The sequence below is a fragment of the Alligator sinensis genome, unplaced genomic scaffold (assembly GCF_000455745.1).
Source record: "Alligator sinensis unplaced genomic scaffold, ASM45574v1 scaffold134_2, whole genome shotgun sequence".
Classification (NCBI taxonomy): domain Eukaryota; kingdom Metazoa; phylum Chordata; order Crocodylia; family Alligatoridae; genus Alligator; species Alligator sinensis.
Window position 1 is genome coordinate 211,459 of NW_005842941.1, and position 14,489 is coordinate 225,947.

The window sequence follows — 14,489 nt, forward strand, 5'->3', positions numbered from 1 at the left end:
CTGTTCCAGGCTCAACATTAGGAAAAAATGTGTTTGTAGTCAAGGTGTTCAGATTGTGGAATAAACTCCCTCCAGAGGTGGCACAATCACTTACCCTGGAGATCTTTAAGAGGAGACTGGACTGTCACCTTGCTGGATGGTCACCTGATCCCAGTCGTCTTTCCTGCCTGGTGCAAGGGTCCAGACTCAATGATCTTCTGAGGTCCCTTCCAGCCTTACAGTCTGTGACTCTTAGTAACAAAATTGCAGCTTCTGGAAAAAGCTCAGAAATGGGCATGAGCAAGTTGAAGTGATAGGAAATAATTTTTAATAAAATGTTTTACGTTGTTGCATATTATTATTTTATAGGAAAACAAATTAAGTGCTCTCTCTCTCCAGTTGTCACAAGTTATTATATCAAATAAATCTTGATGAAATATATGATTTTCAGGTATCTCCATGTATGTGAACTATTTTTTTTTAATCTTGCAGTGACTAAAGGTAAAGATGTAGAAATCTCTATGGTGAAGCACCTTAGAACGGGTTTGGAAGATAAATATGATATAGTTGAAAAGTGGCTTTTGAAAGATCTGGAGATGATTGATGGAAAAGAAGCAGATACTGTAAGTGCTGTATTTTTACTGTAAATTACTATTAACATGATGCACTTGTCTGCTAATGTAATGATGTGCTAAATAGTACTTTTACTATAAAAAGTGACTCTGTAGAAGTGGCATCAGAGGGTTTTAGGTAGATGGGCTTCAGATTATATTTGCTGTATTTAGAAGAAGGAAAAAAAAAAGTTGTTTGTCATGCTCTGAAATCAGTTGAGTCAAGGTGGGTTATTTCTGGTTTGCGTGTCATTACCAATAGTGAAGAGTCTTCAGATTCTAACTGCAGAGTCTCTCCACACCCAAAATTACACTAGTGAGAACTAACAATTGAAATGTTTCAAACCCCTTTGAAACATTTAGATAAGCTGTGCAAGTGTACATGCCCTTTGAAGTGTCCCAGGAGCAGCCCAAGCTCTGGAAAAAAAATAGTACCAAATTTAGATGCTATTTTGTAGTATTTCATTTCTTGCTGTGTGTACAAGGTCAGGGAGAAAGAGCATGAGGAGGACAGTCTTTAGGTTGGAGAGAGAGCCTGCCAGATTGTGCGCTTGCCAGTTCCTAGTCCCTGGTCCCAGCTGCTTTTGCACTTGGGGGGCGGGCCTCTGGCACTGGGCTCTTTAGGCCCAATCCCCTCTAGCTGTCCTCTTTGAGAAGAGGGGGAATGAAAAGGTAGATGAGATTGGGAGTGGACTGTCAGCAAGTATCCTAACACTGGAGAGCTAGGGAGTCAGTGCTGCCACTCCCCTGCCCCTACATACTTCTGAGACATTTGCCCCCTCTAGTGTCCCTCAGCTCAAAAGCAATGGCTGAATGTAGCTGTGACAATTTTGAAGTGTTCCAGCCATGTGGGGAGGGGGGTGTGCCACAAGGACTATACATGCGTTCTCCCAGCTGAAACAATTTCCTTCAAAATGTTTCCAAGCGCATTGCACTTGGAAATTTTAGAAGTTCCTTTTGTTTGCAGCCTCTGGCCATTGAAACTCTTTGCAGGGCCAGCTGTAGAAGATATGCCTTTTGAAGTGTCCCAAAAGCAGCTGGATTACTCCAAGAGAGTAACTCTTGAAATGAGACACTGTTTTAAAGCATTTCACTTTTTGCTACTTGTGCATGGGGACAGGGAACTCAAATCCTCCCACAGTGCTCTGCTCTTGCATCTCCTCCATGTGGGAGGGAAGGAGAGTGGCAGGGACAGTTAGGGTAGGCTGAATGAAGGCTTATCAGCTGCCTGGCTGTCAGGTCTTCTCACTGTTGGAGCTTCTAATACCATTTGCCTGCATCCACGCACACTTTGGTCCTGCCAGACCATGAGGTCTGCACTGCTGCTGAAGCTGGAGTCTCCAGGCCCCAGGCCCTTCTCTCTCTTTGGCTCTGGGAGAGGAGAGGTTTGGGAGAGGGGGGGGGTTGGAGAGCCAGGTATCCCAGCAATGGGGCACCCCTACAACCACAAGCCCTCACAGTTCCGTCACGACATGTGGTCCCCAAGGATGGCTGATGCCCCTAGAGCTCTGTGACCATGCCAGTCTTTCCCAGCGAGCACACTTTTACTCACTTGCCACATCTTGCTGGTAATTAAAATAGGGAAGTTGGCCTCAAGTTCATGTTTGGACATAGTCCTGATGGACCTCACTGAGCCTTGTGGGTTCTTGGACCCCTTTTTGGGTTCCGCTCAAAATGGATGCCTCATGGGACACCCTCAGCCTTATGAGCTAGATACATGGCTCCAAATATTACCCCTTTACCACATCCCAAGCCTCACAGATGGTATTTAAATGTTTCCCCTCTGAGGCCTTGCTATAGCTCAGCCTCCTTCATCCCTGGGCTCTTCACAGCTGTCTCCATGCCCACACTGGCACTGGGCCTGCTGGCACTGTGGCCCCAATGAGGCCTCCTCCCCAATAGCCTCAGCTCAGTCCACCAACTTATAAATACCAACCAAAATATGAGCCCCTGTACTATAACATAATACCACCAGTTCAGGGTGCATTCTGTCCCTTTAAGAGACAGAAACTTCTCCCCAAGCAATAAGTACCTTGTATCCCAGGGTACCTGGTGAGCTCCTAGAGTCCCATTAGTTCTACATGCAGCAGATCAGATGGCCACAGCATCTTTGGGCAGTTTTTCTCTGGCTGCTGCCAGAAAAGTAAACCCCTCAGCCCTGGGGTTTATATGTGCCATGGGCCCTGCCTTCTTCCGGTCAGCTGTCAGGGTGCAGGCGCAGGCTAATTCCCTTGTTAGTCTGCTGCCATAGTAACCTGCAGCTGTGGGGTTTCCCTCTGGCTCCTAGGGCCCACTCCCTAGGCAGTTTCTGATCTTAAAGGAGCAGGCACTTTAGTACCCTGCGACACTCCCAAACCCCCACTAGACTCCTGTGCCCCCAACACTGGCCTAATGCCAACCTCTCCTTGCCTCTGCTGCCAGATTCCTGCATGCTCCCCACTACCACTGGAGCTGGCATCCTGGCTGTCTTTTCTCCAGTCCCCATCTCTCTCCATTCCTGCAGCCTTTTGTGGTAACCCCTGGCTAGAGAGCAAACAGCTGCATGTGACCATCATGATTTTGAAGCACTCCACCCAGGGGCATGACAGGGGCTGCATTTATGCCCCCTGGCTGAAGCACTACCCTTTTGCAGTGTTCCCAAGACCATTACACTTGGAAGCATTAAAAAAATTACTTCTGTCTGCACCTTAAATTTAACCCTTGACCTTCATTGGAGTTGCCTAGAAGTAACTGAAGACAGGGCACAATCTTAAGCTTTGAACTTGTGGCCCCATTATTTTATGAATGGAAAGAATTTGAATAGAAGATGAGCGTCCCAGAATTTCAGCTTCCAGATTTCCATATAAATACCTTTCTTTGGAAGGAGTAGTTTGTTGATTTACCTGCAGCTGGGAGTTGTGCCTTCCCAGCCACTAGCACAGGGACACACCCGGGCATCTGGGGCACAGGGTCAGCAGTGACTTCTGGTTGCTGTGCCATTGCAGCCGCTTCTTTTTGCCCCCCTCCAAGTCAGTGCCCAGGGTGTTGCTCCTTTTGCCATGCCATAGTTATGCTGCTGCCCTCAACATCCACAAGTGCTTGAAAGTTCTGCAGAAGGCAAGGAACATTTTCCTGGAGTTGTGTTTCCTGAGATTCCTCAGATCTTGCCTACCCTGAACATTTCCCCATGCTTCACAGTGTAGCGGGGCAGAGACAGGTCACCTTCTGTGCCCTGACTTAGAACAGGGTCTAGAACCTTTTGCTCAGAAAAATATAATAGCTTCTGTATGGACACTTGCGATGGTTTTGTTCCATGAAGCTTACACCAAAAGGATACCACCTAGTGCTGATTTATCCTTTCTCTGAGGCTATCCCAGGACTAAGGCAGGCTGAGGGACTTACTGGTAACACAGCTATAATAATCTTTACACCTATGGTGGAATTATAAGGGCTGGTGACACTCTAGAGCAGGGGTGTCAAACTCACTTGACTCTCCCAGGCTACATCTGGACTGCAGGGCTCTTTGTGGGCTGTATCTGGACCTACCTCTGGCAATGGGGCAGCACTAGTGGGGGGAGGGCAAGTGACATCAAGGAGCCATGGGGGTGAATGCAGGCAAATGTTTGACACTCCTGCTGTCAACCAGTGTTTCTCAACCTGTGGGTCATGACCCAAAAGTGGGTTACAAGACTGTATGAAAGGGTTGCAAACAAACTTTAAAAATGGATCAACAAACTTAAAAAACAGATTCTTCTTTAAAGGAGAAAAACCTGAGAAACCTGGCTTTTCTATTACAGCCTGCAAGGGGCTGCTTGGAGGTCCCCTGTGCCCCCCCTGCCCCACACACCTACGCGCTGCCCCACACACTGCGGGGCTGGGGCCTGGGGTGGGGGCAGTGGGTTGGGAGTGAGGGGCACTGGGTCAGGACTAGCTATCGATGTTTACAAATGGGTCCTGGTACAAAAAGGGTTGAAACCCACTGCTCTAGAGACAATTCTCAATGAGTCTTCTCCCATAAATTTTTCTACAGAAAGTAATGACCAAGGGTCTGGGTTTTCTGTTCAGCATGGAAAAATGCAGCAAAACATGGGGTTTTATATTTTAAGGAGAAAAACGTGATTTTATCTTTTTAAGGAGAAAAACTTGGATTTCTCTTTAAAGGTAGGGCAGGGGCGGGCAGGGGCTGTGGGTCAGGAGGGGCACAAGCAGGGCCACAGGGCTGTGAGTGGGGAGTGAGGGGCAATGGCATGGGCAGGACACCGGCATATCAGGGCTGTTCAGCACTACAAAGCGGAGGGGGGACGACGAGGACAGCCACAGCTAGACCCATGTCCTGGTGAGCAAACGGGGTAGGGGGAGCTCTATTTTTCCATGCTAAACCCAAAATCAATTGCCAAAATGTATAGGTATCTAGAATGTATTTTATTATAGTGATTGAGGCACTGGTGGGCTTCCAAATTGGTTTACAGTTGTAAATATATTAATAAAAAATTGTGTTCAACTGATACCTGTATGTATATATAGTGGCATTTCATTTTAATCATGGAAAAATGTAGATTTTGGGGTTTTAAGCAGAGAATTTGTGACTTTTTAAATCAGAGAATTTGCAATTTTTAAACAGGGAAAACCAGGATCCTTGGTAATGACCTAGATTTGTCTTACTGTTTCTAGTGAAAAACATTAGTCCCAAAGTCATTAGTAGAAGATATGGTTAATGACATTCCTAAAATGTAATGCAACTTGTTAATTTTAAAATGACTGTACACATGAATAGAGATGCTCTGCAGTATGAGGAGAAAGGGCAACCAGTACTCTTCATTTGACATGGAACGTGCTTTGGCATATGGTACATTTTAGACAATCCTATGATGGTGCTTTAAAATAATTTCATATTATTGTCTTGAATTGTAATGTGCTCATTAGCCAAATCCAGAAATTCTTACTCAAGCAGAAACGCTCCTCCTGCTCAAGTTTTACCTGAGTGAGGACTGTTTAAGAATTGCTGTGTTGGGGCCAGTTAGTATAATTTATTTAGGCTTGGCAGGATTTTATTTTTATTGGTAAACATTGATAAATGTTTATTTCACCTCACACTCATAGACTGAGGAAAAAGTATTTGCATCATTAATAATTTAAATTTATAGAAAAGGGATGTAAGAAAAATGATGACAGATGAAATATGTGACAGTGGGGGAGGCAGTCCTACAGAACCATGTTGACTGTAGTTTGTACTGCAACTCCCAGAAAACCCAGGAGACTGGGAACAAAGGAAGAGGAAGTGACAAAGTGGACAAGGAAGTTACAAGTAAGTGGACTTGGGACTGATGGCAGCTCTACCACTCAGCTGGCAGCAGTCCTACAGTAGCTATGTTTGTTGTGGTGGGAGGTTAAACTGCACTATAATTATAGTATACTGTCAGTAATAAATTGTCTCCCCCCCACATACTACTTTTGCACAATCCTTAAAATTTAAATCAATAAAATTTAAATAAATGCTTAAAGATAAACATCAATTTTATCTGTCGATATTGCAAAAAAATAAAATAAAACATTGAATTTAGCCAAGCCTAAATATATTATAATAGGAACATTTATGGATTGTGGATGTATTTCTAAGGCCCTTGGCTTATATCTTTTTTAATCCATTAAAGTGAGACAAATGACAAAGTAACTGAGCATGAAACAATAAAAATATCACGGTAGTGCAATAATAATCTAATTCTCTCTGTGTTATTTTAGGATAACCCCTATTTTGATATGCACTTCGAGAAAGTCTACAATTTGGAAGCATATAGCTGTGCATCCAAATATGCATTTGCACGAACACTGAACAACCTGAATGAGATGTACCTTAAACAGGACTTGAAGATTGTGAACTTTGATATAGCCTACATAAATGATAACTGTTTCTGGTCATCCAACAATGGCGACTGTTTGGTACTTATGAGGATATGTTTCTATGCTTCCAACCTACTGTGCCTGTCTCTGTGTCCTATGCCATAAAGATAGGTTTTATAACCTTGAGGTGATTAATTGATTCTCCATAACCAGATTCTCACAAATCATCTGATATAGAAGATTGTAAGTGATATGCAGTATCTGCTTCTTACTTTTAGATAGTTACAAAATAATTGTTATATAAATGATTTAATTAGTTATTTCAAAAACATGCCAGTTCTGTAAAAACTTATTAGCATACTTCCCTTTCAGCATATAACTACTAACATGGCAAAACTGCTCATGAGCACAAATGCTTATAGAGGTACAAATTATTGTTCATAATGGCCCAAAATATTTCTAAACTAGTATTACTAGTTAATTTGTGCCTCAAAAGAAAGAAAAAGAGCAAAAATTGTGTATGTGAACCATGCAAAATTCAATTCCAAGCGTGGTAAGATGCAGGATTCTTCTAGAATATAGAACAGTGGTGCTCAACCTTTTTACCCAGGGGGCCAGTTGGGCAGTGCTTGGTTAGTCCAATCTGGTGCCTGGGGCAGGTGCAGTGGGCATCATCCAGCCATGTGGTAGAAGGTGGGGGCAGCCCAGCTCCACTGGGGGCTTTGGGAACAGGGTTTCTTAAGACTCACTCCTTCTCTGGTTCTGGAGCAACGGCTAACAAAATGCTGTAGGTATTGGCTATTGTTTACAATTTCTTTGTAAAAGTCATGAGTTTTTAGAAATATATGTTCAGAATTTAGATGACAGTTTCCACCAGATTCTAATAATTTATCTGCACTTACTTTTAGTATGTTACTTAAACACATATTAATTAGTTAATGACTTCAGTTACATTTAACTTTCAAAATATTGGATGGCTTTTTATACGCATTCAACATGGGCCTAACTCTGGTCCAATTGAAGTCAATGGAATTTTAACACTGAGTTCAGCTTTGGCTTACATGCTCCCACTGAGTGCTTTGGAAGATGATGCCCATCATATATATTAAGGGTTGACCTGTGACCCTATAGAACAGCTTCAATAGATGGCATTTTATAGCTGTACTGCCCCAGGAGTGGGGCAAGAACTTGACTGACACTAAGATTCACAATCTAATCAATTGTCCTCTTTTAACCCCAGTATACCTCAACTGTAAAATGAGGGTTATGATATAAGGGCATGGTGGGCTTATGTTATTAGTATCTGGAAATGCACTTTAAGATTCATGGATTGAAGGCACTTATATAAATGTACTTTAATTCAAGTGGATCATGACTGAATAAAATAATAGCTATTTATAAAAAAATTGTATAAAATGTACAGCTTTTTACTTTACTTTTTAAAATGCTGTCCACCTTTCTAATTGATAGGCAGTTACCATCATGTACTTGTCTGTCATAGAAATATACATCATGCTATAGTTAAAGGTGTTTGTTTATGTGCAACGGTTATTCTAACATGAATCTTCGTTATAAGGCTATCCTAGAAACGACTGGAAGTCAACTTCGTCCTAGGTCACATAGGATCCACTGAAAACCTTGACAGCTTCCCTTTATTAGGTACCTAACTGAAAACATCTTTATAGAAAAGAAATACTGAATTTATAATGGAATTTATAAAACTTTTGTTCCTTGCATATAGTACATGCCATTGGGATAATTTAAACCAGGGGTTGGCAACCTATGACTTATGGGCCTGATCCAGCCCATGAAGAGATGCGATCTGGCCTGCAAAGGTTTGATCTGGCATGTGGCAGTGATCAGCAGTGCATGGCAACATTCTGCAGTAAGGGGGATTGGTAGCACATGGTAAATGGGGCAACCGAATGGAACCACCTTACTGAAGTTGCCTCTTGTCTCACCATGGTATCCACTGTTTGTACAGGAAGGGCAATTGGCAGCACACAGTAATGTGTGCTGCCACGCAAACACAGGAGTTTGTGTGGCAGTAGCAGCTGCAGTGCAGGATGGGGAGGCGGCAGAGTGCCCACCAGGTTTGGGAAACACTGGTGCAGAGCAACATTCAGTGGCACATGGCAGCAGGAAGATGGAAAGGGCAGTGGCTGCGTTGCAACTGGCAGCTCACCTTAGAATGAAGCCGTATTAGTTTGGCTTGCCCTTTGTAGAAGGTTGCCAACCCCTGATATAAATAATACTGCATGGCAATGTATGTTTATGGCTTCAGAAAACAATTTGCGCAGCATCCAGGCTCTACAAAACCACCTATAATAGCCAGCAACCAAAACTGTTATGTGATGTTACTCTTTTGGGCTGTTGTGCAAATCATAATATTTTCTATCATACTCTTAACATCTGTGCCTACCAGACACAATTTGTTCTCTGAGTCAACAGACTCCCATCACTAAGAGTGTAGTGAATCAAAAAGGATTAAAGATGTAATAATACTTACTGAAGGACATTCCTTTTGCAGATTGTATTCTTGACCAATAATTTCTTGTATTGTGTTTAGAAATGAATTGAAGGTAACAATAGATACATTTATCCATAATGTCCAAAGATACTGGATAAGCTATTTATATCTTTCTATCATTGTACTGTATACCTATTAAGATGACTATAACAAGAAATATAAATGGCCTTGTATTGCATGTGTAATATATGCAATTAAAATGTTTGACATATAATTTGTTAATGATATAATACATTAGCTGTTCCTAACTTTATGTTCAAATCAAGAGAGAGGAAAGGTTAGAAAACATGGGAAGTTTCCATTTATATTATATAATATTTAATTGCCAAAATTAGCAATTAAAAAGATAGCTGGGGGTTTGATCTAGAGCTCACTGAAGTCAGTGGAAGGACTCCTCTTAATTTCATTGGTCCTTAGATGAGGCCTCAGATGATGGCACACCTTGTGCCATCTCATCTGTCTGATCTGGTAGCACTATAAAATGAGAATTAGGAGACTTTCACTCCACAGTCAGAATGCATTATTCCATTGAGATACAGAAACAGATAAATTATAAATGGACACAACCTGACAGGTCACATATCTCATCTCTCTGCTAATACAGACTTGCTCTCTACAGTACAATTTCGGGTGCTATAGATGCATGGAATACTTTAAAATTTGTCACCTGGGCTGTCAGTACTTCCCTTGGGAGACTTTTCCAAAATCTAATTATCAGAGAGAAAGAAATTACAAGCATTTGCAAAAGAAGTCTCTCAGAGTACATGGTTAACAAAAAAGTCTTGGCATCATTCTTACAAAAGGCTTTGACAGTAGTGGCAACAGAGGAAAGAGGAGTTTAAGGGACAAAAACACTGCTCCCCAAAATGGTGCCTTACACCTTATCTGGGCTACACTCAGAACACAGGAATTTCCATACACCAACCTAGCTGGTCTGGTGTCCAGGACCAGTTACTTCAGAGAAAGGTTAAGGAGCTGTAGTAAGTAGATATAAACATGACAGAAAGAGCAAAAAAGATTCTTCATGTAGCTGCTTGAGAAATCAAGGTAGAAGGGATTATGTTCCAAAAGAGATTTTTTTTGTCTTGAGGAGTATCTCATTTTTAACATTTAAACTGTTAGAACTGAAAACACAGAGACATGAAAGGACTATTATAACATCTGTTTATAATACAGTCTTCTTTCTTTCGGTCTAGACTTACATTATTAATAAAAGGTCATATTCCACCTTGCCACAGAAAATATTTAAACATCAACATTCAGTCATACATGGGGACAGTTACACAAATAGATACACAAACTTAGGAATGTTTCACTGAAGTCAGTGTTTCCAGGGTCATTTAACCAGCTAAGAATCTTATCGATATATATTAAAATTGAATACCTTTTTATGTGCGTCTTTTCTGATAACAAAGCTCTCTTTGTATTTAAAATTATTTTATTGTTAAGGTTGTAACTGAGTTTCCATGATATGTTTTGTGAAATTGCTGTTATCTCCACTAAAATTCACACACTAAAGAATATTTGCAGAGAACTGGATTGTCTGGGTCTTGGATTCAGCTAGAATTTTTATACCAAATTGAAATTGAAATGGATAATGGAAGAATACAAATAGCTGTTGCTAAATTATTTTAGGGTCTTGTTCCCCTTTACCCATTTAGATCACATTTATGCTGCTTCATCTACCCTCCCAGTATGGTCCAGAGCCCTCCCTGGCCTACTCTTCTTCCTATTATCTGGATGTTCCCCACATACACCCACTTGCAAAGTACAAACTTTTTTTTTCACAATATAGTCTAGTATTGTAAAATGTCATTGTTTCTGTACCTTTGTGGTCCTACAGCTCACCCTCCCTCCCTGACTGCACCATTCCTCCCAACCTGCCATCCTGAAACCAGACTCCCTTGGACACCATGCACAACCTCAGCTTATCTTTCTCATGATCTGCTTGCCTGATATGTTCCAGAAGCCTCTGTACATGTATCTCTGAACATAATTTGTGCAGTTACAACTGTCTCTCTCAGTTGCCTACAGTACTACATTAAAGGTGGTTCTGCTGCTTCTTGAATCAGGAAACCACCCATGGAGCAGCCTGGCACTGGAAACATGGCGGCCGTGGTGGGGTGTCACCTGACTGCTCTTGTAGCCTATCAGTTGCAAATCACTATACTGCATAAGTATGGGACATAATGTCTCAAGAAGCAGGGTGAAACTTGTTAAAAAAAGCAAATTTAAGGCCTTCCTCAGTCCATCTGTGGAGAGACAGTAGATGGGGAGGTAAAAGACTTATGTGTAACTTAAAAATATTCTCAAAATATTTTTGTAACTCCACATTAGAATTAACAAATTGTTGAGGTTTTTGTTTTGTTTTTGGTGTGCGAATAGAATTAAAAGTGAAAAAAACCTGGAGCTTTGTATTTAGAATTAGGTGCTCAATATCCAGCTAAAGCTGCATGCAAATTCTATCCAATCTTTTATAGCCACTTTATCCAGTCTTTATAGATCCTACTAGAGACAGTTATATTTTGTGGTTTGAGTGAGAAATGATCACATTGTGACTTCTCTTTTAACTCTGGCCCTCGTGAATGATATATTATAGAAAATGTATACAGAATATTGTTTTATGAGTTACGAAAGAAAATATATCAGCTAGAAGCGTATCACCTGCTAGTGCTTCAATGTGTTTCTATTATTTGACAAGAGTGTGCCAATAATGATGCTGTATGTTTACAACAGGGAGGCTCTATTTTAAAAATGACACATACTAACGATTAGATCATTATAAGAACAGATTCAGAAAACTATAGAATCATTTCCCAAGCAAGTCTCCTGGGACAGCTTAGTGGGGGCCCGTTGCGCCCAGCAACAGACATAATGGTGTTGCCGCAGAGAACCGCGGCGCAGGGTTCGGGGCTTTAGGAGCCCTAATTGGCGGGCGGGCACTTGTGACGCTTGGAATGGAATCAGGTACTCAAGCGTTTGGATTGAACAAAAGATTGTTTACTTACACTGCTCGTACAGTGCAGGTCAGAAACTTGCTTCGATTACAGTTGTAAAACTTGGGTCGGGCAGAAATTACAAAGTTGGTTTGGTCGGTCTGCAAATGTGTCAGGGTGTTCGGGGTATTTGGGCCGGCAGTCGTCTTATGTCTCGGATGGGGGTGTGCTAGGCCCCCTTGGGTCGGTGACGGGGAGTCCTTAGTGGTTAATCAGGCCGCTAAGTTCGCTCTGAAACACGCGTGGAGTTTGCTAGGCTCCACAGTGTACTCAGAGTTCTCCACAAGGTGTGTGTGGAGCTCTCCAGCTTGGGCGGAAACTGCTTCAACCTCTTACGTGACCCGCCCCGTGTCAATAATTTCGTGCAAGCCAATAATGGGGCTCGAATTAGAATACAAATGGTGGGAACTCTTTGCACCGAGCATTTCTTAGATGCAAAAGAAATGCACCGTGCAAAGAAGCTGCAAATTGGTGGGAACTTTTTCTAGGTCATTAATATATAGTCACTGGGCTCTGGAGTTTTCCCCTCGTGACCTAATTACATGACCTACTTACAGAATGATTGACAGACTGCCTTCTGTAATCCTCCACTGTACTATAGGCATATGAACAATGGGTTCTGACAAATGGATTACTTGAATGATACAATTCTAGTCCCATTTTAAGTTGTTCTGTTTCTGGTTGCACCCAGTCCTGAGCTTTTGTTGCAAAGGGCCACGTATGAATTGCATGATGTTACCAATAGGATTTTTTTTTACCAGAGCCCCAAAGGATTGACATGGCAACTTGTCCGATGTGGTATCAAGTGAACTTTAATAGTAAGCCCTATGCAATATTACAGATTTCCTCCCCATAACACAACCTGGCAAGTGGCTCCTTTAGACACTACAGCAGTAACTTTTGGTGGTATCAGCCTCAGGTCCTCTGCTCGGTGTGTGGGATGTTTGTTTCTGGTTTTTCAGCTATTCGAGCAAAAAGTCTACAGTTTTTTGGTTTTTTTTAAGGACTATTTTTCATGTCCAAAGTCAAATCCAAATCCGTGAGTCATTCAAGAACCATATGTGACCCTACTACTGGCAAGCATCCTGTACATCTGCCTGGGGCTTCAGAAGCTTCCAAATCCTTTGACTGGCACCCTACATGTAGGCCTCAGCCTGGAGGCTTAGGGTTTGGATGCCCCCAACTTTTGCTTGCCCTCAGCTTTACAGCCGCAGGAGCAAGTTAGGGAGGAATCTTCCATTTCCATAAAGTCAGTGTATAGCTGAGATCTTCCCACTGGAAGTGAAAGTGGGAGGCAAACTATGCACTACCTCAGTCAGGGTACTACCCCCTGCCAAGAAAGTGGTTTTGCCCTGACAGTATGAAAACCATGTTGGTGGTCATGGTATTTCCCTCATGGTCATGGTATAGTTGCCCCTGTCTCCACAGAGATACAACACGAACACATAGCTTTCCCTTTGCTTGTTGATTACTTCTGTAACTTTCTTATCCCAAGTTGTCCAAATCCTTTAGCACTGTGCCAACCATTCCTTATATGGTACGCCAATCCTATCCTACTTTTGGTTATCTTTCCTTACAGGGAACGTGCTATACATTCCTCACTTACAGCACTCCCACTACAGCACTCCTTCCAAAGACTGTCAGGCACTCTGTTCAATTTTATTGCATCACTCAGGGAAAGCCTGGACTATGGCTAAGCCTTAGCATAACTGAGGTTGCCTGCTACACATGAATACACCCCAGGTGACATGCCCTTGTTTCTTTTCTTGGCAAATGTGAATTTACGCCCCAAGTCTACCTGAAGCTACGGTGTGTAAAGTGCTCCGAGGCCTCTGTAGGGGCGGCAATGGAAATGCAGGGTACCACTACTCTGAGTTTGAGGGCAACTCTCCCACCACGGGCACAAGATGGACCAAACCCAAGTTTCACCTCGGCTCTACAGGGGCGTCAAGGAACCTTCTTCAGGAAAGCTGTCCAAAAGCAGGTGACGAGGTCCCCGGTTCACTAAAGAGGGGGCAGGAGGAAGACCACGGCTCAGCCTGGCCAAGCTGAAGCCAACGGGCAGAGATGCAGCTGCAGACTGACGCTCGGTGTCGGTGGCAGGGCTGCCCAAAGCCGCGCCGCCGCGCCACCGGGCCGCGGGCCTCCCGCTGACCTCCCGGCAGAGCGCGAGAGCCAGAACGCGGCACTGCACGCAACCACGCCGGATGCGGCCCCGCTTAGGCCCGGCGGTACGTAACACCCGACCTACTCACCTGGCTCTAATGGACTCTGACGTCATAATGACGATAGGGAGGAGGACATCACACACCCCACCCACCAGGATCCAGCCAACCGGAGAGATGGGGGTGGGAAACGCTGCGAGGCCCCGCCTCCCTGCCAAGTTAGCCCCGCCCCCGCCTGACCCCGCCCGCCTGCGTGACTTTCTATTGGCTCGTTCCAGTACCCGCCCTCCCCTGTGTCGGAGCTGAGCGGGCTGTGTGAGTTAAGCCGGCTGCTGGGCCGCCGCTCCGCTAGGGGCCACTCTCGCTCAGCAGCCTCCCCCAGCGCGGGTAG

General features: G+C 43.3%; 1 protein-coding gene across 1 annotated transcript; it reads left to right on the forward strand.

The window, feature by feature from the left end:
- Nucleotides 1-470: 470 nt before the first annotated feature.
- On the forward strand, nucleotides 471-6,572 carry EXOC1L (exocyst complex component 1 like). Its single transcript, XM_025192536.1, has 2 exons — nucleotides 471-602; nucleotides 6,309-6,572. Exons 1-2 carry the CDS (start codon nucleotides 501-503, stop codon nucleotides 6,570-6,572), a joined length of 366 nt encoding a protein of 121 aa, XP_025048321.1. The 5' UTR covers nucleotides 471-500.
- The last annotated feature ends 7,917 nt before the right edge of the window (nucleotides 6,573-14,489 follow it).